Source organism: Palaemon carinicauda, chromosome 33, assembly GCF_036898095.1.
Source record: "Palaemon carinicauda isolate YSFRI2023 chromosome 33, ASM3689809v2, whole genome shotgun sequence".
NCBI lineage: Eukaryota > Metazoa > Arthropoda > Malacostraca > Decapoda > Palaemonidae > Palaemon > Palaemon carinicauda.
The window spans coordinates 58,657,228-58,684,952 of NC_090757.1; the positions used below are offsets into that span (position 1 = coordinate 58,657,228).

Genomic DNA, 27,725 nt, shown 5'->3' on the forward strand with positions numbered 1-27,725 from the left:
GTGAAGTGCCTGTCCATAAGGGTGTCGACTTTGGTCATCAGGTCCTTCATGGGCAAAATATTGACAGTGGGGATGGCAGCACGTACAGGTTCAGGTAGGCGTCGTATCCAAAGGGCATGAAGTAGATTCACTTCACAAGGAGAGCTGTCTGTGGCAGGTTGCAGGCGAGCAGTACTGGTCATTTCCCGAGGGTGAGCAAAGGCTTTTGGTCCACCAACGGTTGTTGAGAAAGCCGAAAAAGCTTGGCTATACAGACGGCTGGCGATGGCGAGTACTGCTCCAGGAGTTATGTTTAGAGGGCATTGTACGCTATTGGGGTGTCCCCTCTTGTTTGCAAAGCCAATCAGAGATTTCTGAGAACATGTCCACGGCGATTGCTGTGAGGACAGTCTACTTTACTACTTGAGTGAGTCATGGTCTTGATGCCAAACTGGACTTCAGCACACTGGAACCAGGCAGACACCACCTTGATGGCAAAGGGCGGCAATTTCACCGAGGCGTTTCGCGTGTGGAAGAGTCAGGTTCAGTGGGCGGCGTCATCAAACAGTACGACACAGCAGTGAGGATGTATAGCAGGAGAGAGTCATTAATGAATCACCAATTGTGCGCGAGAGCCGTTAGGTCGTAACCGAGAGGCAGGGTGAATGCAACTGAACCTCCATTAAACAGATATCAAGCTTAAATACAATGACTTGCGAGCAAGAAAGTCACAAAAATTCAAATAAAATTTAACATGAGCTATCAGGTTTACAGGTTGGTTTATTAACAGTACAGGGAAGAGCGAGTGGTAAGATAAAAAGCAAAACTGTTAGTGTACGAGCGTGTATAAAACATGCAGTACACTCTCATTACCAAAGATTCTGCAAAAAAAGGCAAAAGCAACAAATATTGGATAAGTTTTAATGAAAGAAAAACCTGTCCAATGCAACAGAAAAGGGTGAAAAACCCAAACCTCAATTACTAGAGGATTTTTGGAAGCGGATTTCCCCCCCCCCCCCAGCAATAACTCTTCCCTTCCTCCCCACACTGCCATCCTATTACGCTGTTATCTCACAACCAAAAGGTAAGTTTTCTTGTGTTAAAATGACTTCTAAAGTTTTCATGTTTATTGAGAGTTGTGTTATTGTATTTACCATTTGTGTAAAAACTACATAACTACACCACTTTTTTTATCCTTATATGTCATGCTAATATTCGAATTATAGTCGAATACAGTACCAAGGTATTACTGTGTGGTTCCAGTGGACAGGAAGACAATTTTTAGAAAAAAATATTCAAAACTTCAGAGAAAGTTGGATGGTTGAATCGTGTTTTGAATGGCAGTAAGCCTGGTAAAACGTAGGCTTAGCCACTAGCAAATCTCCAGTATTTCCATTAGAAATTATATACTGTACCAATTACAAACCACCCAGATTTTTAATAAGCCTATAACAGTACCTGTTCGGGATGACAATTGTTGCATTAAGATGCCAAGTAGCTCCTAATGTAGGACAAGACAGTAGCAGTCTTTGGCTACCAAGTTAGTCAAAGAGGTTCGCCACATAAATTGGTCAGTTGCTTACTCTAACTATAAACAGATTATGATGGATTTGCTGGAGCCCCTAGTCAATGACAATAGAAGACTCACGAAATTCATGGTATCCAGGTGGGGTGACTAAAGATCTTTTCTATAGGTTAGTGAATGAGATATTTAGAGGATATATTAATCATGACAAATGTTCCAGAGATTGTTTTCAGATTTAAAAAAGTTCTAAATCATAAGAGAAAGATAGGATTAAAAGATTGCAGTCCTGGCATATATATTATAGTGTGGACTTCTATATAATGAATGGATATACTTCAGGCTCTCTAAACATGAGGCCCTTTGCTGTGAATACTCAACTTGATCGAACAAGTTATAGCGACATAAAGGATGTCAAGGTAATGGATTCCAGTTCATATCTTATACAATCTAAATCTAAGATACAAAGGGTCAAGATAGCAAATGCATTTCTCAGTTTCTTGACTATCTTTAAACTAGGCACTCAACTGTGAATTTCAAATTGCCCCAAATCTTATCGATCCATCCCATGTGGAAGTAGCAGACCATAACCCCTCACATATTCTAGGAATCCTTCTAAACTAAAGACAGACAGTTGTTTGATCCATTTGAATAAGGTAGAGTATTTTTCACCAGTGCAAATTAGTACTCATGATTTCAAGAAGGCAAATACTTCCCTAATTTTTTTTTTATGAATATTTAATACTGTGTAAGGGAGACATCTGTTTATCAAGTGAATTTCTTATGATAACTTATACCAAAGACAAAATCATGTTTCCTTCAGGGGGTTAAATTCAAGAAAGAGTTTTTGCAATTTAATCCAGTATAAGATTACACTGTAATTTAAGATTTTATTTTTATTTTCCATATGTATTTTAGGTATTAAAGGGCCCAAGTTAGAGAAAAAATAAGGGCAAAACTGAACATTTTAATCAAACTCCTGTCAAATGCAATAGAAATAAAAGGTAAAAGGGTCTAGTCAGCAGATGCATTACTCCATATCTTTGATAAGTCTTTCTGGATCAAACAATCATGATATACCTCTACAAGCTGTAATTATTAATATAGTTTATTACCAGTTTTCTCTCTGATGCAGGGCTAAAATACTATGTTCAGATTTCTTGAGACTTGGTAATAAAAAAAACAGGTGACTATGTAAATTGAGAAGGTTAAAATTCTTGATTTTGTGCATAGGTATTTTGGTGGAAATTCTGTTTTTCGCAGACTCACTGGTAAGCATTTTATTTACTCTTATTACAATGTGTCACCCAGATCTTATATCTTGATTTGGGTTTCTTGTGCTCTTTAGAGAAAATAGTATTGAATGGTACACACAAGAGGAACAGTAATGTTGTTCTCTGATTCAGGCAGTCCCAAATGATAAGAAGCGCTCTCTAATTTCATATCCCATTTTAGGGCCCATTATGAATTTAGGTATAATCACTAGTGTTGTAGAGGAGATATTAGCATAAGATAGTTATAAGCAATCACACATACAGACTGGCTTTGACTTCTAAAAGTAAAACCTCTCATTTCCCTTAAGCGTCTTCTACTCTTAGTAATATAGTGTCAAGGCCAAAGAATAAAAAATTTAAGGAGGTAGATTTAGGGGATACATTGGAGCTTTTAAGAACCCTCTTTATCAATGCCTTCAGTTACTAGAATCCAGGCTGCCTAAAGCAGTTGGAATCCGAGAAAGAACAGGTCATTATCTTTGGTACATAATCCACTTATCGACTTACATTTCTGGATCAAGCGCTATGTTCAGCTTACATACATAAGGATTAAAGGTGTAATTACAGTTTTGTGCAGTACCAAATAAATTTTAAGAAACATTATTCAACCAAATCTAATTCTGTACTCATGATGTTTGGGCTCTAGAATAAAACAATGCATGATGATGCCTGAGTTATTTCATTTACGGTGAGCTTACAATTATGGAGGGCAAAGCATAGTTTTCTCTAAGAGTGAAAACTACTTGGTGGTTCGATAGAAGTTTTGATAAAATACTAAATGGAGGTTTTTAGCTTTATGGATTGTAAAGCATTAAAAATGACTAAGCATTCTAGAAGGTAAACTGGAAACAAGAAGATGTATCCAGTTGGTTTGAGTGATTTATTTTAAATTTAGATATATTTTATCTCTAAATCATATACCAAACTCCAATAGTGTGTGGGAGTCAGCATAATGACTACCAGGTAATATTCATTTGAATAAACCAATATCTAATAAAACTTACTACTGTATTATATATACAGTATAGCAATTACCAGCCAGTCATATGTTTCCCTCCCTCTTCCCCAATTCTAGTGATACCAAGAGATTTCTTTTTTTAGATCTAGGAAAACTCCAATCATATGAAGTTCTTGATATTTATAGGTCTGTGGGGATGTTATCCCTGTGGCATCTATCGGGTCTACTGGGGATCAGGGGAGAAGAAGAAGGGGGGGGGTGAAAAGAAGAGTTTTGTCGAGGTTGGAAAACATGAACTTTGATAATAAAGCACGACATACCAAATATTCAAATCATCATTGTCTCCTCCTACGCCTACTGACGCAAAGGGCCTCGGTTAGATTTCGCCACTCGTCTCTATCTTGAGCTTTCAATTCAATACTTCTCCATTCATCCTCTCCTACTTCGCGCTTCAAAGTCCTCAGCCATGTACTGTAGGCCTGGGTCTTTCAACTCTTCTAGTGCCTTGTGGAGCCCAGCTGAACGTTTGGTGAACTAATCTCTCTTGGGGAGTGCGAAAAGCATGCCCAACCCATCTCCATCTACCCCCCTCATCATGATCTCATCCACATACAGCACTAAAGTAATCGCTCTTATAGTTTCATTTCTAATCCTGTCCTGCCATTCAACTCCCAATATCCTTCTGAGGGATTTGTTTTCAAATCTACTAAACCTATTGGAGATAGTTTCATTGTCATACCATGACTCATGTCCATGAAGTAACACCGATCTCAATAAACTGATATATAGTCTGATTTCGATTTGTAATTTCAGGCGATTTGATTTCCTAATTTTACTTAACTTAGCCATTGTCTGATTTGGTTTTTTCAATCTTTCACTATTCCAAAGACCCTGTATTGGAGATCATAATTCCTAAATACTTAAATGATTCTACCTCATTAGTCCTTTCTCCTTCCAATGACATTTCATCTTCCATTGCATACTCCGTTCTCATCATCTCTGGCTTTCTTCCATTTATCACCAGCCCCACCTCATGTGATATTTCATGCATTCTGGTAAGCAGGTATTGCAAATCCTGTGATGTTCTGCTAAAAAGACAGCATCATCAGCATACTCTAGGTCTGCTAAATTCCTATCACCAATCCAGTCCAATCCTTCTCCACCATCTCTTTACCTGTTCTATGCATTACAAAATCCATAAGGAGGATAAACAACATAGGTGACAACACATTCCCTTGTGTACTCCGCTGTTAATTGAAAATTCATTTGATAAGACTCCATTAACATTAACTTTGCACTTGCTATGCTCATGAACAGACTTAATCCAATTTACATATTTGAGAGGAATTCCATAATAATACAGGACTCCACAAAATTGGCCGGTGCACACTATCCGACTTTTTCATAGTCCACAAATACCATCAAAAAGGGAGTTTCTATATTCTACGTATTTCTGTACGTCTCAAAATGAAAATTTGGTCAGTGCAACTTCTAACTTTTCTAAATCCTGCTTGTTCATCTCTCAGCTTTTCACCAATCTTTCTTTTCAGTCTCTTTAGAATAAGCATGTTATATGTTTTCATAACAATTGACATAAGTGTTATGCCTCTGTAATTATTGCAATTAGTCAGGTCTCCTTTTTTTTTTTGCTATATTCACCAACACTCCTAACCCCCATTCATCAAGTTTTGCCTCTTAATACTACATTCTACAAAATAATCTTGTAAGTTGTCTGGGAGTCACTTCATTTTTAGCCTGTATTATCTCTGCAGTTATTCCATCATATCCTGGTCTTTCCATCTCGTTTTTTTTTTTTTTTTTTTTTTTTTTTAGGATAGCTTTGACTTCAAACACACTGAATTCATTCATGGGAACATCAAGGTCTTCATCAGCTTCAGGTATATCAATCAAATTATTCCCTTCATATCTCCTATTCATAACCTCACTAAAGTGTTCCATCCAACGTTGTCTTTCTTCATCTTCTGTTGCTATAACAGAGCCATCTCTCTTTTTGATGGCTAAATGCTTCTTCTTTGCCTAAGTTGAGAATTCATTAATAATTCTATGAGCAATTTTCACACCATAGCCACTTCTTGAAGTCATAGCTTTGTCGGCCTCAGCTGATTTACTGTCTAAATATTCTCTCCTGTCATTCCTGGCTTTTCTTTTGACCTCACTATCAATGCTGGAATACTTATCATGCTCTACCTTGTAATTTTTATTACTTCCTCAAAAACTTTCAACAATCAATTTCTGTCTTTGTCTCCTTTTTATATTATCCAAAGTATCATTCGATATCCATGGCTTGCTCCTTGTAACTGTGTTTCCCAAAACTTCACTACCAGGTGACTGATATAGGTTGTTAATGTCACACCATTCTTCATTAATTGTCTGTTCTTCATCTCACTAAGACTGCAACCTACATTCAATTACAAATGTTTCTCTGTGCTCTTCTTCTAAAAGCTGTTGTATCAAACCTCGGTATTCTGTCAATCTTTCTGTTGGGTGCTTTCAGTTTTAATTTAAGGGTGGTAATGACGATCTGGTGATCACTACCAATATCTGCACCTCTATAGCATCTTACATTTCTCAGAGTACTCCTTCTCTTTATTAATAGCAATGTGATCTACCTGATTTTTGTAATTGCCACATGGTGAAGTTCATGTATACTTGTGGATGTTCTTGTTGAAAAAGAGTACCTCCAATGACAAAATTGTTTGCTGAACAGAAACTTATGAAATGAGTTCCATTTTCATTTGCAACTTCGTCTAGACCAGGAGTAGGGAACCCTTTTTTGGATGAAGGCCATCTTGCAATTCCTCAATGCTCCTTAAGGCCACATAGAATTTTGTTGGTTTTTTTATCCTCCAAGTCATTTATTAGTAATCTAAAGAAAGAGTGACAGGTTTATAAAAATTTAAAGCATTACAATTTCAAATATCTGAATTAAGTACTTTTTATGAAAGTAATCATTAAATGAATTATATTGAAAACTAAATTTTAAAATATTTCATTCAAGTTTGGGTAGTTTTCAAACTACCGTAAGTACATACATACATATACCGAGGCACTTCCCCAAATTTTGGGGGGTAGCCGACATCAACAAATGAAACAAAACAAAAAGGGGACCTCTACTCTCTACGTTCCTCGCAGCCTGACAAGGGACTCAACCGAGTTCAGCTGATACTGCTAGGGTGCCACATCCCACCCTCCCCCGTTATCCACCACAGATGAAGCTTCATAATGCTGAATCCCCTACTGCTGCTACCTCCGCGGTCATCTAAGGCACCAGAGGAAGCAGCAGGGCCTACCGGAACTGCGTCACAATCGCTCGCCATTCATTCCTATTTCTAGCACGCTCTCTTGCCTCTCTCACATCTATCCTCCTATCACCCAGAGCTTTCTTCACTCCATCCATCCATCCAACCAAACCTTGGCCTTCCTCTTGTGCTTCTCCCATCAACTCTTGCATTCATCACCTTCTTTAGCAGACAGACATTTTCCATTCTCTCAACATGGCCAAACCACCTCAACACATTCATATCCACTCTAGCTGCTAACTCATTTCTTACACCCGTTCTCATCCTCACCACTTCGTTCCTAACCCTATCTACTCGAGATACACCAGCCATACTCCTTAGACACTTCATCTCAAACACATTCAATTTCTGTCTCTCCATCACTTTCATTCCCCACAACTCCGATCCATATATCACAGTTGGTACAATCACTTTCTCATATAGAACTCTCTTTACATTCATGCCCAACCCTCTATTTTTACTACTCCCTTAATTGCCCCCAATACTTTGCAACCTTCATTCACTCTCTGATGTACATCTGCTTCCACTCCACCATTTGCTGCAACAACAGACCCCAAGTACTTAAACTGATCCACCTCCTCAAGTAACTCTCCATTCAACATGACATTCACCTTGCACCACCTTCCCTTCTCGTACATCTCATAACCTTACTCTTACCCACATTAACTCTCAACTTCCTTCTCTCACACACCCTTCCAAATTCTGTCACTAGTCGGTCAAGCTTCTCTTCTGTGTCTGCAACCAGTACAGTATCATCCGCAAACAACAACTGATTTACTTCCCATTCATGGTCATTCTCGTCTACCAGTTTTAATCCTCGTCCAAGCAATCGAGCATTCACCTCTCTCACCACTCCATCAACATACAAGTTAAACAACCACAGCAACATCACACATCCCTGTCTCAGCCCCACTCTCACCGGAAACCAATCACTCACTTCATTTCCTATTCTAACACATGCTTTACTACCTTTGTAGAAACTTTTTACTACTTGCAACAACCTTCCACCAACTCCATATAACCTCATCACATTCCACATTGCTTCCCTATCAACTCTATCATATGCTTTCTCCAGATCCATAAACGCAACATACACCTCCTTACCTTTTGCTAAATATTTCTCGCATATCTGCCTAACTGTAAAAATCTGATTCATACAACCCCTACCTCTTCTAAAACCACCCTGTACTTCTAAGATTGCATTCTCTGTTTTATCCTTAATCCTATTAATCATTACTCTACCATACACTTTTCCAACTACACTCAACATACTAATACCTCTTGAATTACAACACTCATGCACATCTCCCTTACCCTTATATAGTGGTACAATACATGCACAAACCCAATCTAATGTTACCATTGACAACACAAAACACATATTAAACAATCTCACCAACCATTCAAGTACAGTCACACCCCCTTCCTTCAACATCTCAGCTCTCACACCATCCATACCAGATGCTTTTCCTACTCTCGTTTCATCTAGTGCTCTCCTCACTTCCTCTTTTGTAATCTCTCTCTCATTCTCATCTCCCATCACCGGCACCTCAACACCTGCAACAGCAATTATATCTGCCTCCCTATTATCTTCTACATTCAGTAAACTTTCAAAATATTCCGCCCACCTTTTCCTTGCCTCCTCTCCTTTTAACAACCTTCCACTTCCATAAGTAAGTAAATGAATAATATCGAAAGCATGTCATTTTCAAATTACTTTAGTTAAGCAAGTAGGTTATTTGTATTGAAGTGATAAATAAAATAATATTAATCTTTTGGAAAAGATAGCTTATAAATATCAACAATATATAAAACCTTTTCAAGTATTTCATATTGGCAAGTAGGTACTTTTTAAACAATCACATCTCATAGAAATGCAACATCCCAGTAAAAAATTGTATCTGTTTAAACACACTTAGCTGTTTTCATTGAAAAAAAATCAATTATTTGCTCTCTTAGATGTTTAATAAATCCCTAGTTTCTAGCCATCAAATCTGGAACACTATCAGTGCATAACTTATTATAATAAGGAAGTAAAATTTAGTCCTCCTTTGTGACATTGCTTATTGAAGTTGTTAAAATGTCTGTTCCTCTTGTCCTTGCGTTAAAATTACCTAAGGGAAGCTGATTTTCATATAATCAAAATCATCAGTGAAAGCACAAATAAAATATTCTTATGTCAAAAATCTGGAATCTGTTGACTCGTCTAAAACTAACATAGATCACAGTGAGGAGATGGACAAAACAGGAACTCTCTCGTCCATCATACGTTGAATCACTCACTCACTGCAACTAGCAGTTTTTCCTTGTCAGCTACAACAGCTGTTGCAGCTGACAAGGAAACTGCTAATTGTATTCAGTTAAGATTCATTTAATTCAAGGAAAAATTGCTTCCATTCTAAAGGAGGTACATCACTGAACACAACTTTCCTATTGCCTGTGTGTACATATTTGTATATGTGTACATACAGTACAATGATTTCAAACACACAATATTCAGTGTCAAAGCAGAAATATACTACACATACTTTACATATATTGAAGGCCGTAGAAGGCCGCACTTGATGGTCCAGGAGGCCAGGTTCCCCATCCCTGATCTAGACCATCAACACCCATCACATTCTCTATCCCTTGATTATTTCTTCTAACTTTAGCATTGAAGTCGCCAATCACAATTTTCATATCTATCTCAGGAATGTCATCTGTTACCCTCTGCAGTTCTTCATAGTATTCATCTTTCCTTTCATCAGGGGAATTATTTGTTGGAGAACAGAAAACTATAACTCTCCTATTGCACTGCTTTGATTTGAACTTTGCTTGTAAATCTATTATTTACAGCTCTCCACTTGGTTAAGGCCTTTTCTGCTCTTGGTGTCATCATCATTCCAACTCCATCTAATCTTCCTGGGTAGATATATAAATTGCCTTGGTCTAAAGTTTCCTTACCAATCCCCTTACGTGTTTCACTTATGGCCGAGATATCCAAATTATATTTCGTAAATTCACTTTTCACTTGCTGTAACTTCCCAATCTGATTCATGGTTCTAACATTCCAATTATCTATTTTCAGTTTTTCTTTAGTATTTATAAACCAGGAGATTCTTAGCACCCCGCTATTCGCGGGACTGGGGGCCATTATGTCATCTTCTCTTTCCATGACTAACTAAATCCATAGAGAATTCATTGGCTAGATAAATCAAAGGATAGCCAGTTCCTTGTGATGCCCAGTACCTATCGAACTAAGGCAAGTAACCCCTGCTGGTCCATAACAACTCTATTAAGGTCAACCTCGAGGCATCAAGAGTAAAAGCCGAAGAGACAGTTAGTCCTTTGTCTTAAACCCAATCAATCACCCTGCTGCCAGTGACTTCATCAAGATTTAGGGGGGCATTTCCTCCACATTCAAAGCTCTCATTACTCCTAGTTGATATCCACTTATACGAGTATAACCGTTGGCAAACGTGGATTGCTAAGATATACCACCTAGCACGGTATTTAAAAAAGATCTTATTAAAATCCCATTTTTACTTGGTTTTAAACAGTACAGTATTTTTGAAATTTCATTTGTCATAAGTGTGTACCGAGTGCATGATGTCAAGTCATGGAAAGCCATTAATGAATATAAAACAGTTTCTCTAAGTATATATAACAGATGCTGTATTAGACATTTTAAACAAAAAACATGTTACCCTCATTTTTTACCAAATATTTGCATAAATAACAGACAATACCTTTGAAATGTAGTAATCAGTTTTTTGTGCTGAAACCTTATTTTAAAAGACTTATGTTGGTAATGCAATAAAACTTACCTTTTTTCCATCATCTCTTTCCATATGTAAAAAGTATGTTGGAAAGAGTCCCCTGTCCATGCCCTTCCTGTCTCTGGATATACGGCATTTGATAAGAGTACCTTCTGGTGCTGGCTGTAATACAAATCTCTCAATTTCTGGTCCATCATCCAAAGTTCCAGCTAAAGATGATGGTGCTTCTCCAGAACCTTCAGATTCCTGTGGAAATTATATTCCATCAAAACTAATCCGATGATATAGTATTGAAGATATAAATTTCCTTCCAAAAATTAGTGGGAATTGTTGAGATTTTACTATAGGAGCAGTACAATTGTCATGAACATTTGCCTCGGTACATTTCAATATTACATAAAGCTATAAGAACATTTCAATATCAAGATAATCAAAAGCAAAAGAAGAGCTCTTAAACGCTATGTATCTATATGGTTTCTTTTTACTAGAATTATGCAAACAAAAGAGCACACGTGTAGGATTTTCACTAAAAAGAATTCATGTTATGAAGGTAGTTTGGACATCCACAACGAACCCAGACCTTGTGAGACTATGCTCTGTCCCCACAGAGAATGTTCAATGCTCTTGAAAATGGAGAAAACCTTGGACATGCACACATTCAGTTAAGGTACTTACCTGTAGAAAATAAACTATAGTCTGACCACTCTTAAACCCAAGGTTATGGTGGAGCCGACTAGTGGATTTACCTACGTACATCGTTGCCTTGCTTTCTAAACAAAAGATGTGCCAATTATCTGATTTAGGTCAAAGACATCACAAATGGGTAAACACACAACGATATAATATACTGTAGTAGGTTGGTCAGGGCACCAGCCACCCGTTGAGATACTACTGCTAGCGAGTTATGGGGTCCTTTGACTGGCCAGACAGTACTACACTGGATCCTTCTCTCTGGTTATGGTTCACTTTCCCTTTGCCTACACACACCAAATAGGCTGGCCTATTTTTTACATATTCTCCTCTGTCCTCATACACTTGACAACACTGAGATTACCAAACAATTCTTATTCACTCAAGTGGTTAACTACTGCAATGTAATTGTTCAGTAGCTACTTTCCTCTGGGTAAGGGTAGAAGGGACTCTTAAGCTATGGTAAGTAGCTCTTCTAGGAGAAGGACACCCTAAATTCAAACCATTGTTCTCTAGCCTTGGGTAGTGCCATAGCCTCTGTACCATGGTCTTCCACTGTCATGGGTTCTCTTGCTTGAGGGTACACAGACACACTATTCTATGTTATTTCTCTTTCTCTTGTTAAAGTTTTTATAGTTTATATAAGATATATTTATTTTAATGTTACTGTCTTTAAATGTTTTATTTTTCCTTGTTTCCTTTCCTCACTGGGCTATTTTCCCTGTTGGAGCCCCTAGGCTTATAGCATTTTGCTGTTCCAACTAGTGTTGTAGCTTAGCAATTAATAATAATAATAATAATAAACAAATATTATCACATATTGAAGAGAAGTAAACTTGTAATGCATCAGGCACTTGTACAACAACAAAGAAATGTGGTATACATATTTTACAGTGTTGCTGTTCTGTTTTGTTATGATTGCCCTTGGTGAATGGGTTCAGAGTTGCTGTATATATAAGCCATGCATAGTGAATGGTCATTTCAATAGGAGCTAATAAGCCAGTTTAAACTTCAAGATCAGACAAGCTACACGGCTTAGTAAAGAAATGAGCAAACAACAATTTAATTTTTTATTTTTCCTTTACTGGGGATAGACTGCCAGTTACTCTTCACTTTCTATGTTTACACATACACAATGACAGCTCATCCAACTCGCTCACATCCATACAGCCAAGCCTAGGAAATTGCTTTCAACGTAAGTGTAAAGAGAGTGAGCGAGTGTGTTAAAATTACTGTCAATGTCTATGCTGTAAATCAATACAGTGGTACCTCTACATACGAATTTAATCCGTTCCACAACCGACTTCGGGTGTAGAAAATGTTCGGATGTAGAAACGAATTTTCCCATAAGAATACATTGAAATAGGATTAATCCGTCGTTGAGCCCAAAAACCTAGGATACCTCCTTAATAAATTACTACACATAATTACACATGACAATATGCACTCTAAATTAGATAATAGATATGTAAAAAAGAATAATTATCAAGAAATGATAAATAAGAAACGGGTTTTTAGCGTCACTTTACTTTAGAAAGTCCAGCGCAGGTGTCGGTCTTGCTACGCAGAGAGGAGATGGACGGGCGGCGAGGAGGTAGAGAGGGTGACTACGATAAACGTACACTACCGTAACTTATTCTAACTTACACTAAGTGAACTTTAACCTAACTTAGCTTATTTATTTTTTTTTATTTTTATATTTTATATTTTTTTTTTACATTTTCTTTTTTTCTTTTTGATGATTAATTTTAATCACTTTCACTCTCTACACTTAAAATTGATTGAATTTTTTTCTCTTCACTCGTTGCCGTTTTCTTTGAACCACTTCCTTCCTCTTCATCACGAGTTCGCTTCGTAGTTTTTTTAAAGAAGCTATCGATAGAAAGTTGCTTGGTACGGCTTTTCAGAATGTTTCGAAAATGAGTTAGGCAAACATCATCGACCTGCGCAACTGCACGACAAACCTGCAATTTTCTTGGATGGTATTTGTCGATGAAGTCGACCACGTCTTGATATTTTCCTAACATCTCTTTTATTTGCGCCGAACCTAACACATGTTCTACCTCCTCGATCCCTTCCTCGTCATCACTCATGTGCTCAGACATAGCATGGAGTTCCTTGAGCTCCTCTGTAGTAAGTTCGTCGTGATGTTCGGCGACGAGTTCCGTGATGTCATCTGCGTCGACCTCCAGACCCATGGACTTGCCAAGGGAGACGATTTCCTCTACGTCTTGCGCTGCACCCACCACGGGATCAGGTTCGGGGTCAAAACCCTCGAAATCTCGGGGAGAAACTGCATCAGGCCACAGCTTCTTCCAGGCAGAATTGAGGGTTCGTCGAGTTAATCCCACCCAAGCAGTGCACGATGTTAGGGTTGTCTCCACCTTACAAGGGTGATTTTTGCCAATTTTTTTTTCTTTGCTAAAAGTCTTCCTTTTGCCTATCAGAAGGCCGTGATATGTGTAGAATTCATCTCCAGCCTCTATAATGCCGCCCCCCCCCCCTGGTCATCAACGCCCCCCTTATGTTAATAGTAAAAATACGAAATATCATTAGTAATTGTCTAATTTTTATAGTTTACCCCTTAAAAACTGTTCAAAGTCGTTTTCTCATATCAGTGACATCAAAGAAAATGGGCTCAGGGGTGACTATGATTTTATATCCAAATTTTTGTCATCAGACAAAAATCGTAATTTCTCGTTTTTTCTTTTTCGGGAGAGGGGTGTATTTCTTTGCTTGTCCTGCTCTTATGCCTTAAGTAATATGATATTTAGATGTTTTAGGCCATCAAGTGACATAATACCTACAAAAACACAGAAGGTTTTTTCCCTAAATCGAGATTTTAATTTTTGGTGAATATTTATTTCTAGGTATCCCTCCATCACCAGCCGGGCTTTCACTAAAGTTATTGCTCATTTTTTTCTTGCTGTGTGCTTATTTACTGTTCGATTTTGATAAAACTTTGTGTGCTATTTCCAGGTGGATAAACAAACATAATAACAGAGCGAATTTCAATTCAAGACAGTAGTTTCTCACTGGTCACCAAATAACTTTTAAGTCGCTAGCTCCGATTTTCACATTTTTATTCATAAAATCCTTTATTTTCCCTGTAGGATGATAAAACTTACAGAGGATATGCCTTATTATAGTGCTAATAATGCCTGAAAATTTCATTAGCGTGTCTTGATTAGTGTATTTTTGGGAAATATTTTTTACGATTGGCACCCATTCAAGGTGACCCAACGTGGAGCCTACCACAGTGGCTTTTCCAATATTCACACAAAGTTAGGATTGTGCTTTGTGTGACATTAAAGCACTGCTTGAATAGGTGCTTGGTGTAGAGCTTCTTGAAGTTCGAGATGACTTGCTGGTCCATGGGCTGGAGGATAGAGGTGGTATTCGGTGGAAGATACAGCACCTTTATGAACTTGAATTCGTCGAAGATATCATCTTCAAGTCCGGGGGGGGGGGGGGGGGGGGGGAAGCGGGTGCATTGTCAAGGCATAGCAGGCACTTTAAAGGCAATTTCTGCTCATGAAGATACTTCTTCACAGAAGGACTGAAAACTTGGTTAACCCATTGGACAAAGAACTGCCTAGTGACCCAGGCCTTCGAGTTGGATCGCCAGAAAACATGAAGCTGGTCCTTATCCACATTCTGTGCCTTAAAGGCCCTAGGGTTCTCCAAATGGTAAACCAGTAAGGGCTTGACTTTAAAGTCCCCGCTAGCGTTGGCACATATGGCAAGAGTCAACCAATCCTTCATTGGCTTAAGCCCAGGCAATTTCTTCTCTTCGGCGGTGATGTAGGTTCGACTGGGCATCTTCTTCCAAAACAGCCCGGTTTCATCACAATTGAACACCTGCTGCTCTAAGTAGCCTTCTTCCTGCACGGTCCTTTCAAAGCTCTTCACAAAGTCAGCTGCACCCTTTGTGTCCGCACTAGCAGCCTCTCCGTGGCAAACAACTGAATAAATCCCGGACCGTTTCTTAAATTTTTCAAACCGGCCACGAGATGCCTTGAAATCGTCTGAGGAAGGTTCGGTTGAACTCTCCCCAGCATCACCCCCAGAGCTCGCCTCCTTCAAGTTAGTGAAGATGGCGTGCGCCTTCTCGCGGATGATAGTTTCGGTGATGGTGTCGCCAACAATCTCTCTGTCCTTGATCCAGATTAGCAAAAGTTGTTCCATCTCTTCTATGACAGGGCTACGACGTTTTGAAATGATGGTGATCCCCTTAGAAGGTTTCACTGCTTTAATGGCTTCTTTCTGTTTCAAGATTGTCGACATATTTCGGCCATATTCTTTTGCAAGTTCACTCACGTGGACGTGGCGCCACGCTCATGCTTTTCAATAATTTCTTGCTTTACTTCTAAAGAAAGCATTTCCTTCTTCCTTTTCTCACCACTACCACTACCGGAACTAAGCCTTTTAGGACCCTTGCTTTACGTAAAAAACTGTAAAAGGATGTACGTAAAAAATCACGATTAAAATAATTAATAGCAGAACGCACAGGGCACAGCCACACGAAGCCGACGAGAACAGAGGAATGACCCAAGCCATGCTAATCGAGGGTCCCTCTGAGGTCGAAGTGCTGCCTTCTATCGGCGGAAATAAAAAATACATCCGGCGCTATGAGTACCATCTACGCGTACGGGTATTGTTTACTTCGGGTGTCGAAAAAAAATTCGGGTGTAGAGTAGGAACGTGTTCGAATTGTACTTCGCGTGTCGAAAAATTCGGATACAACTAGTACGACGAAAATTGCTTACTTCGTGTGTCGAAATAAAATTTGGGTGTAGAGTCGAAAAATTGCTCGAATTTTACTTCGGATGTTGGAAAATTCGGATGTAGATACGTTCGTGTGTAGAGGTTCCACTGTATCTCACTCCACGTGCTTTACAATAATATGTTGCGTTCACAGAGAGAAAAACACTCATTTCATTCCTGATGATGCACACATACAAATTTGGTGCCTCAGTGATGCACCTGTCAAGTAGCACAGGTTGAAATGTGGCAACATTGGAGCAGGGAGAACCACAGTTTGACTCCACCCAAACCTTAATTTTAGATTGGTGGGACTATAGTAGTATCCCTTACTTCTCTCGGGTGCCTCCTAGTGCGCTTTGTTTTTTCTCTGGGGGGAAAAAAAAAATATGCCCAAGCCAATTGGGGTTCTTTCTGAGAAGGTTGAAATTGTCTTTTTTCCTCCTTAGGGAATTTTTTTTACAGGGTTGGGTTGAGGGTGTGATGCTAGTCTCTTTATAAGTGGTCTTTGTAACTGTTGCTCTTACTGTTTATAGGTCAGGGCCTTATAATTCAAGTTTTCCTTTTCCTGGAAGGACCCAAAGCTTTTTCTACACTTTATTGACGTTAGAAGAATTCAGAGGGTTGTTGTACAGGAACTCCTCCTCTTCTACCTTCGGTAAAGCCTTTAAGCAGGCTTGCACAATGACTTTACGAAAGCTGTACTGGCAATTCGAGATTCGTCAACAGTACCAACTTTCAGAGAAGCCATGAACGACAGAAGATTAACGGGAGACTGTTGAGCCCAAAACTCTGCTGTCTTAAGATACTTGGCCATGAAAGCCTCTTATATCTTAGGGAGAAACACCTCATGAAACTCTTAATGTTCCAAGAATCCCTCCAATTCTTCTGGATAGACTCTTAAGAAAGAGAGGCATTCTACAAGACTGTAATTGACAGTTATTCCTGATAGTCATTCCCCAGCATCTGAGACTACTACCACTAGATTGTTAGAGCAGACTTTTACATCTACAGTAAAACTTCTTAGGGAGTAAACTGTCAACAAATTCTAGGGGACAATTCCTTGATATGCTGTCATTGAAGAAATGTTACATAATATTTTGAATTCCACATCACTGAAGGGAATACTGTAGTCTATCGCAAAAATTACTCCACTCAGGCCAGCAAGCACATCCCGATTATCAAGGTTTTTTGGGGGGTTTCTCTCAACATCCATAGCAGATTCTGCCTCCATCAATTCCTCCCCAATTACCGAGGCCGGAATAGGCTCCTGTTAGTGCTTTGTCCTAAGCCTGAGAACCCCAATGTCCAAGCATTACCAAGTTGTCAGGCTGGGGCGAAGAGGGATCAGGAGAAATGCAGGAGCTTATGGGAATGGAAGGCCCTTGAATGGGACCACCATAGAGGAGTGGATTGAGGCCTAAACTTTTTAAGCTATTATTGAGGCATCCACAAGACAGACAAGCAGACCTCACCCTAGAGGGACGTTGGCCTGTTTAGTGGAAGCTTGAGTAGCTGCTAAATTAGCTAACTGGCTAGCCCCAGGGGAATCACACAAAGGCTGCAACCAGGGGAAACCAAAGTCTGCTTTGAGGGCCCCTGGGGGTGAACCAGCCTCCTATTTGGGGTCCAGAACAACCTTCGACTCAAGCTCTTCTACTTGGTTGACGAAGTGGTCCACCATGACTCCTTTACCAAAACCAATAATTGCTGAATCTAATGCTGATGGCAGATGTGATCTCATGAGTTCCTTACTAACCAAATACTCTTGAGGACCCACTTTGAAAGGAGAAATAAGAAGCTCCATTTCAAGCCATGTGGTCATAGGGGGGAAAAATGTTATCCCCCACTATTTAAGCAAATTCTGCCTTGGGGTGAAGGATGCCATCTCCGCCCTGATATTGTTAGTAAATTTATGAACCGTAATATAAATAAAATAAAAAGGCCAAAAATAAACTAATGAATAAGTTTGGGTTTTCAATCATTAATCCTATACTACCCATGGGTATTCTCCCCAAAAAACATTGATGTATGTTAGGTTTCACGCCACAAAACTACTCTATACCCTTGGGTAGAGTTTTCTTGCTTGAGGGTCCACTCGGGCCCACTATTCTATCTAATTTCTCTTCCTGAGGTTTTTTTTTTTTTTAAAGTTTTTATGGTTTACATAAGAAATGTTTATTTTAATGTTGTTAGTTCTTAAAATATTTTATTTTTCCTTGTTTCCTTTCCTCACTGGGCTATTTTCCCTGTTTGGGCCCCTGGGCTTTTAGCAGCCTGCTCTTCTAATTAGGGTTGTAGCTTGGCAAGTAATAATAATAATAATAATAATAATAATAATAACAGGTTTGTCTAATTTTTAAAAAATAAAACTGTGATAATTATCCTTTGCAATACGTTAAGAGTCCAGGACTGAAGTCCAAAGAACTACGTTGCAGCGCAAGCTTGCGCTGGTAAATCGGTAGGTTCTGGCGCGCGCGGAAAACCGTCGAAGGAGGGGGGGGGTGTTGCGCGCGGGGAAGACCATCGGAGAGGGGGGTTGCGCGCGCGGAAGACCGTCAGGGGGGGGGGGTGCGCATGGAAGACCGTCAGAGGGGGTTGGGGCAGAGAAGACCTTCGGGGGGGGGGGGGGGGTGCGGGAGACCGTCGGAGGGGGGGGCGCGCGCGGGAGACCGTCGGAGGGGGGGTGCGCGCGCGGGAGACCGTCGGAGCGCGCACGCGTATGGGACACCATCGCGCACGGGAGGCCGTCGGAGTGCACGCGCCGCGAGAAGGTAGCACTAGAAGGTTGGCAGGTCAGCTGGCAGGACGATCAGGAACTGTCATGTGCCCTTTGGAAGGACGAGCATCCACTGATGGGGACCGTAAAAAGGTCCACGTTAGAGTCCAGGACCAAACTCCAAAGGACTACGTTGCAGCGCAAGGTTGCGCTGGTAGATCGGTAGGTCAGCTGGCAGGACAATCAGGAACTGGGATGTGCCCTTTGGAAGGGCGAGCATCCACCGATGGGGACCGTAAAAATGTCCACATTAGAGTCCAGGACCGAAGTCCAAAGGACTACGTTGCAGCCCAAGCTTGCGCTAGTAGATCGGTAGGTCCTGGCAGGCCGTTGGCGTGCGCGCAGAGGACTGTCGGCGCACGTGCGTGGTAGCCTATTGGTGCGCCCGCAAGAGCATCGGCACTCGCGCGCGAGGAAGACTATTGGCGCATGCGCGGAAGACTGTCGGAGGGGGCGCATGCGCGGAAGACTGTCGGAGGGGGCGCATGCGCGGAAGACTGTCGGAGGGGGCGCATGGGCGGAAGACTGTCGGAGGGGGCGCATGCGCGGAAGACTGTCGGAGGGGGCGCATGGGCGGAAGACTGTCGGAGGGGGCGCATGCGCGGAAGACTGTCGGAGGGGGCGCATGCGCGGAAGACTGTCGGAGGGGGCGCATGCGCGGAAGACTGTCGGAGGGGGCGCATGCGCGGAAGACTGTCGGAGGGGGCGCATGGGCGGAAGACTGTCGGAGGGGGCGCATGCGCGGAAGACTGTCGGAGGGGGCGCATGCGCGGAAGACTGTCGGAGGGGGCGCATGCGCGGAAGACTGTCGGAGGGGGCGCATGCGCGGAAGACTGTCGGAGGGGGCGCATGCGCGGAAGACTGTCGGAGGGGGCGCGCGCGGAAGACTGTCGGAGGGGGGGAAGAGTGTCGGAGCACGCGCACAGGAGACTGTTGGCGCGCGAGCGATGGTAGCACTAGTAGGTTGGCAGGTCAGCTGGCAGGACAATCAGGAACTGGGATGTGCCCTTTGGAAGGGCGAGCATCCACTGATGCGGACCGTAAAAAGGTCCATGTTAGAGTCCAGGACCAAAGTCCAAATGACAACGTTGCAGCGCAAGGTTGCACTGGTAGATCCGTAGGTCAGCTGGCAGGACGATCAGGAAATGGGATGTGCCCTTTGGAAGGGCGAGCATCCACCAATGGGGACCGTAAAAAGGTCCGAGTTAAGAGTCTAAGGTCGAAGTCCAAAGGGCTACGTTGCAGCACAAGGTTGCGCTGGTAGATCGGTAGGTCCTGGTAGGTCCGCTGCGCTGGTAGGTCTGCTTAATCCTCTGAAGAGGTGTCTCATGAGTGGCCTCTCTCCCGAACGAGAGCGGTGAATACTTCCTGGAAGAGACATGAAGACACCCGTGATGATGCCCATGAGGGCCGGTGGATCAGCAGGCTAACTTTTAACAGTAGCGATCCTCCGAAGAGGAGTCTCTATGAGTGGCCTCTCTCGCAAACGAGAGAGGTGAACACTTCGTAGAAGAGACTAGAAGACGCCCATTGAGGGCCGGTGGATCAGCAAGCTGACCTTTAACTGTAGCGATCCTCCGAAGAAGAGTCTCTATGAGTGGCCTCTCTCGTGAACGAGAGAAGTAAGCATTTCGTAGAAGAGATGTGCCAAGACCGTGCTCCGCCCCCGAAGGAAGAGAAACGCAGCAAGGGGGGGAGAGAAGTCTGGGCGAAGGCAGCAACAGCAGTCGAAGACGAATTTATTAAGATGTGGGAAGTTTTCCCTCTGAAGGGAGAAACAACCTCACATCTGGGGAGGAAACTTCCCTCAGAAGGGAAGTTGTCCAACCCCTGGAGGCGAACCTCCTTTAGCGTTCTAAGATGATCTGAAGTGCTGGTCATGTTGTAACGGGAGTACTTCCAAGAGAAGGGATGACGCCCATGACGACGTTCTCTGAGGGATGGCAGTGACAGCAGATTCCTCACGCATGAACAGATCAGCTCTGCTTCGTCGGCACTCTTAGTCGAACGAAGAAAAACTGCATAGTTAACTGGGAAAAAATAAAATTAATTATTTAACAGAAATTTCCTAGGGTGGAACTCCGAAGAGGAACCCTGAAGGAACAACATAAAATAAGTATTGCGCCGACAAAAAATTAATTATCTAACAAATTCCCTAGGGAGGAGCTCCGAAGAGGAACCCCCGAGGGAACAACATAAAATTAAGTATTGCGCCCTTCCTCCCCCAGTCGACATCCACGGGGAAGGGGGGAGCGGAGTAACTGTAATAAAAACAGAATTACAATTATTTAGATCAGCTAAGAATATTCACTAATACAGTAGTGAGAACCACTGACCCTCCGAAGGGAAGTGTTCCCCACGGAGAAAAGCTGAAAAGTTCAAATACAATTATATTTTCACTAAAAATAATTGAGACAAACAATCGGAAGAGCAACCTAACCCGCGCACGGGAAAGGAGCTTCCCCAGTAGTACACTGTTGTCGTAAAGGTGAACGACCTCGAGAAGAGAAAGACCGTAGTCAATAAATGAGAGGCCGCATTCCCTTCGCTCAGAAATCCATGTTTCCCGTAGGAAAAAGGAGAAGACAATAGTTGAATGAAGAGGGTCCAGGCGATGACGATTCCCCTGCGGCGGCCGAGTTAACGGTTATATGCCGACGGGAAGACCGATGGACCAGAGAGAGAGAGGTCGTTCCCCACGAAGTGGAACTGTGCTGGCCTTGCTAATGTACGCAAGTGTCGTTGTATATGTATTACACACACACAGCACAAACACTGAAAAGGAAACTTCTCATTTCTATACACATATATATACATAAACATTAAGAAAAAGTAAGTTAAAAGACAAAAATTAATGGTAGTCCAGAATAGGCGAGGAGGGAGAGAGGAAACAACCGCTCTCGATCCGAGCCAAAAGTAAAGTGACTAAATCACAGGTGTGTGAACGGGAGTGGTAGCAAACTAACCCCCCCTACCCCCGTTAACTAGTGGTGTGGGTAGTTAACCCTCGCTAAATTTTAATGGCTCTTCATTTCAGCTCCGCCGAAAGTATAACCCCTAATCAATAGCGTGGTTTGTATTCCACTTACTAAACAATCAGAAATTAATCAACTGTATTTGACTTTAAAGTTAAGGAGGATACCTGAATCTTCTAGTGCAGTCGAGGAGTATGCCTGAATCTTCTGGTGCTATAAGCGGGCAGAAATGTACATCTGCCTGCTTACTCAACAACGAAAGAAAACATGGCAAAGTAGTCTAGTACATAAAAGTACCAAAGTACCTTTGTCTCCAGTACCAGCATTGGTTTTCAGTGATGACATGTCATCGGTCGACACTCATTTCAGCATAGGAAATGCAGTAACAGATTCAATGGAGCCTTATTCCGTGACTTTTCCCTATACAGGTACTCACTGAGTTCATGCTAAGTACATTGATACACTGGCTCTGGAGCATGGAAGACAATATTTCTTTAGTATTTTCTTACCATTTTGGATTCCCTATTATAGCCTTCCACAGGAAAGTTCTTGGAGACCACACAACACATACAGCAAAAACTAATTAAATTTGCATTTGCCTCCAGTCTCTTACAGAAAATATGTACTGTATGGAAAGATTTTTTAACAAGTTAGGGAATAAACAAATATTTATGATTTAAATAATGCTGACCACAATGACAAACTTACAGCACTACTGGGTCTGATATTCTGTTGATCTTGGGTGATTGAAAATGCTTGTGCATGTGGCAAGACTAGTGCATGGGCAGGGTCATCTGGAGATGTAGGTGAGGAGCAGGGGATAATGGGTGTTGATTCCTGGTCTTCAGTGTCACCATCTACATAACCTGTCAGCTGAAGGCCAGCGAGCTTACGCTCAGTTTCTGAAAAAAAAAGAAAAACCTCATTGATGAAATGGATTACCAACAAAATGCAAGGTATTCAATGCATCCCCAAAAGGACGGTAACTTGCGTTACTTTTTTTTTTTAAACAGAGTTTTCAGTACCTAGAATTCAGTAAGGTATTATAAATATAATTGATAAATACACACACAGTATGCATATACAGCACAGTCTGTGTATATCTAAATATTCTTTTCGATTAGGAGTGCCAGTGGTTTTACCCTAACACTGCAGTCCTATTAGATGCTTACCAGTATGTTACTATAGCTTGAGAAATCAGATTGTCTTGTAAAGGCTTTTGTTTTCTTTGAGAGAAATGCTTCTTCAATTCAGTAACTATATAAAGTATCAAGTCGCTGAGGCCAACAACATTACCTGGTTTTCCTACGGGATTAAATAATTACTGTAACATGACAAATTCGTAGATATTTTGTATTTTTCCTAACTATACAAACCTTAGCTATTTAATAGGGGTATTACTTTCGGCATAGCTGAAATGACAAGCCATTAATTTTTAACGAGGGTTTACTACCCACACCGCTAGTTAGTGAAGGTAGCTTGCTACCCCCCCCCTCTCACACACCTGTGCTTGAGCTCACTTTGCTTGGAGGTAGGACTTCAAGGGGGATAGGGATGGCGGGCAAGTTTGGTTAAATAGCTAAGGTTTGTATCGTTAGGAAAAATGTTATTTTTATTAGTAAAATAAATTTTTGAATATACTTACCCGATAATCGTGTAGCTGTCAACTCCGTTGCCCGACAGAATTCTATGGAGGGATACGCCAGCTATCACAATACTAGAAGGGGGTGTACTTACCAGCGCCACCTGTGGCCAGGTACTCAAGTACTTCTTGTTGACACCTCCTCAATTATTCCTCGGTCCACTGGTTCTCTCTGGGGAGGAAGGGAGGGTCGATTAAATCATGATTATCGGGTAAGTATATTCAAAAATTTATTTTACTAATAAAAATAACATTTTTCAATATTAAACTTACCCGATAATCATGTAGCTGATTCACACCCAGGGGGGTGGGTGAAAACCAGTGTACAAGATTAAAGGATAGCTAAGTATCCCATATTTCATATAACAGTTATCTCAAATAACAATGAAACAATAAGTACCTGGTAAGGAAGTCGAATTGAACCGTTACTCTGCCTCTTTTTTAAGTTCGTCTTCCTTACTGAGCGCAGCGTTCCTCTTGGAGGCTGAATCAACCCAAAGGTGCCAAAGTATATGGGGTTGCAACCCCTACTAAAGGACCTCTACAAAACCTCTAACCCAGGCGCTTCTCAAGAATGAATAGACCACCCGCCAAATCAAAAGGATGCGGAAGGCTTCTTAGCCTACCGTAACAACCATAAAAACAACAATAAAAGCATTCAAGAGAAAGGTTAAAAAAAGGTTATGGGATTAAGGGAATGTAGTGGCTGAGCCCTCACCTACTACTGCACTCGCTGCTACGAATGGTCCCAGGGTGTAGCAGTTCTCGTAAAGAGACTGGACATCTTTCAGATAAAATGATGCAAACACTGACTTGCTCCTCCAATAGGTTGCATCCATTATGCTCTGCAGAGAACGGTTTTTATTAAAGGCCATCGAAGTAGCTACGGCTCTTACTTCGTGGGTCCTTACCTTCAGCAATGCAAGGTCTTCCTCCTTTAAGTGAGAGTGGGCTTCTCTAATCAGAAGCCTTATATAATATGAAACCCCATTCTTGGACATGGGCCTCGAAGGTTTCTTGATGGCACACCATAAGGCTTCTGACTGTCCTCGAAGAGGTTTAGACCTCTTAAGATAAAATTTGAGAGCTCTGACAGGGCAAAGAACTCTCTCTAGTTCGTTACCTACCATGTTGGAGAGGCTAGGTATTTCAAACGATCTAGGCCAAGGACGTGAAGGAAGTTCGTTCTTTGCTAGGAATCCAAGCTGAAAAGAACATGTTGCAGATTCGGTCGTGAAACCAATGTTCTTGCTGAAGGCATGAACCTCACTGACTCTCTTAGCTGTTGCAAGGCAGACGAGAAAGAGAGTCTTGAGGGTAAGGTCCTTGAAGGAAGCTGACTGGAGAGGTTCGAACCTAGGAGACATAAGGAACCTTAAGACTACGTCTAGGTTCCAGCCTGGAGTGGATAGACGACGCTCTTTAGACGTCTCAAAAGACTTAAGAATGTCTTGAAGGTCCTTGTTGGAAGAAAGGTCCAAACCTCTGTGGCGGAGAACTGAAGCCAACATACTCCTATATCCTTTAATCGTAGGGGCTGAAAGGGATCTCTCATTCCTAAGATGTAGAAGGAAGTCAGCTATTTGGGTCACAGAGGTATTGGTAGAGGATATTGAATTGGCTCTACACCAGCTTCGGAAGACCTCCCACTTAGACTGGTAGACTCTACGAGTGGAAACCCTTCTCGCTCTGGCAATCGCACTGGCTGCCTCCTTCGAAAAGCCTCTAGCTCTAGCGAATCTTTCGACAGTCTGAAGGCAGTCAGCCGAAGAGCGTGGAGGTTTGGGTGCAACCTGTCTACGTGAGGTTGACGTAGAAGGTCCACTCTTAGAGGTAGAGTCCTGGGGATGTCGACTAGCCATTGAAGTACCTCTGTGAACCATTCTCTTGCAGGCCAAAGGGGAGCAACCAGCGTCAGCCGTGTCCCTTCGTGCGAGAGGAATTTCTGCAGAACTTTGTTTATTATCTTGAACGGTGGGAATGCGTACAGGTCGAGATGGGACCAGTTCAGTAGAAAAGCATCCACATGAACTGCTGCAGGGTCTGGAACAGGGGAACAGTACAGCGGAAGTCTCTTGGTTATGGAGGTGGCAAACAGATCTATGGTAGGCTGACCCCACAAGGTCCAAAGTCTGTTGCACACACTCTTGTGGAGGGTCCATTCCGTGGGAATGACCTGATTCCTTCTGCTTAGGCGATCTGCTGAGACGTTCATATCGCCCTGAATGAACCTCGTGACCAGAGTGAGGTTTAGACCTCTTGACCAAATGAGGAGGTCCCTTGCGATCTCGTATAGGCTCCTCGAATGGGTCCCTCCTTGCTTGGAGATGTAAGCCAAGGCTGTGGTATTGTCTGAGTTCACCTCCACCACTTTGCCTAGCAGGAGGGACTTGAAGTTCAACAGGGCTAAATGAACTGCTAGTAGCTCCTTGCAGTTGATGTGGAGGAATCCCTGTTCTTCGTTCCACGTTCCCGAGCATTCCCGTCCGTTCAAGGTCGCACCCCAGCCCGAGTCCGATGCATCTGAGAAGAGATGAAGATTGGGGGTCTGAATAGCCAACGATAGACCCTCCCTGAGAAGGAGGTTGTGCTTCCACCACAGGAGAGTGGTCTTCATCTCTTGGGTAATTGGGATAGAGACTGCTTCGAGAGTCGAACCCTTGTCCCAATGAGCTGCAAGATGGAATTGAAGAGGGCGGAGGTGGAGTCTCCCTAGCTCGACGAACAGGGCCAGTGATGAAAGGGTCCCTGTGAGACTCATCCACTGTCTCACCGAGCAACTGCTCCTCTTCAGCATGCTCATGATGCACTCTAGGGCTTGGCTTATCCTGGGGGCCGAAGGAAAAGCCCGAAAATCCTGACTCCGAATCTCCATTCCCAGGTACACAATGGATTGGGAGGGAATGAGTTGAGACTTTTCTATGTTGACTAATAGACCCAGTTCTCTGATTAAGTCTAAAGTCCAATTGAGATTCTCCAGACAGCGACGACTCGTGGAGGCTCTCAACAGCCAGTCGTCCAAGTAGAGGGAGGCTCTGATGTCCGATAAGTGTAGGAATTTTGCTATATTCCTCATCAGATGAGTAAAGACCATAGGAGCTGTGCTTAGGCCAAAACACAGGGCTTGGAATTGGTAGACAACCTTTCCGAAAACGAATCTCAGGAAAGGTTGGGAGTCTGGATGAATAGGAACGTGAAAGTAGGCATCTTTCAAGTCCAACGAGACCATCCAGTCCTCCTGCCTGACCGCTGCTAAGACCGACTTCGTCGTCTCCATCGTGAACGTCTGCTTGGTGACATACGCGTTGAGCGCGCTGACGTCCAGCACCGGTCTCCAACCTCCTGTCTTCTTGGCCACAAGAAAGAGACGGTTGTAGAAGCCCGGGGATTGATGGTCCCGGACTATAACCACTGCCTTCTTCTGCACAAGTAGCGACACCTCCTGGTGCAATGCTAGCCTCTTGTCCTCTTCTTTGTAGTTGGGAGAGAGGTTGATGGGTGATGTGGTCAGAGGTGGTTTGAGGCAGAATGGAATCCTGTAACCGTTCCTCAGCCAACTGACAGACTGGGCGTCTGCACCTCTCTTCTCCCAGGCTCGCCAGAAGATCTTGAGCCTGGCTCCTACTGCTGTCTGGAGATGCGGAGAGTCAGTGTTTACCTTTAGATGTCCTGGAGCCTTTCCTGGACTTGCTCCTGAAAGAGTCTGGACGGGAGCTTCCTCGGCTGGGGGCTCTACCACGAAAGGGCGGTATGAACCTCGTCGCAGGGGTATCAGCCACTGGTGAGCGATAAGTCTTGGGGACTGAGGTAGTAACCTTAGACTTACGAGCCGATGAGGCTACAAGATCGTGTGTGTCCTTTTGTATCAGGGCAGCAGACAAGTCCTTAACCAGCTCTTCAGGGAAGAGGAACTTCGAGAGCGGAGCAAAAAGGAGTTGTGACCTTTGGCAAGGTGTAATGCTGGAGGAAAGGAAGGTACACAGCTGTTCCCTTTTCTTCAAAACCCCTGATACAAACATCGACGCAATCTCACCAGATCCATCCCTAATGGCCTTATCCAT

General features: G+C 42.3%; 1 protein-coding gene across 1 annotated transcript in view; it reads right to left on the reverse strand.

Moving 5' to 3' along the window:
- The window catches only part of ktub (Tub domain-containing protein ktub), a 130,448-nt gene that overhangs the window by 29,085 nt on the left and 73,638 nt on the right, over positions 1 to 27,725 (reverse strand). The window contains exons 2-3 of the mRNA XM_068357027.1: positions 22,731 to 22,924; positions 10,863 to 11,060 (exon numbers count right to left, since the gene is read on the reverse strand). Coding sequence (XP_068213128.1) covers positions 10,863 to 11,060; positions 22,731 to 22,924 — 392 coding nt within the window. The remainder of the gene's footprint in view (positions 1 to 10,862; positions 11,061 to 22,730; positions 22,925 to 27,725) is intronic.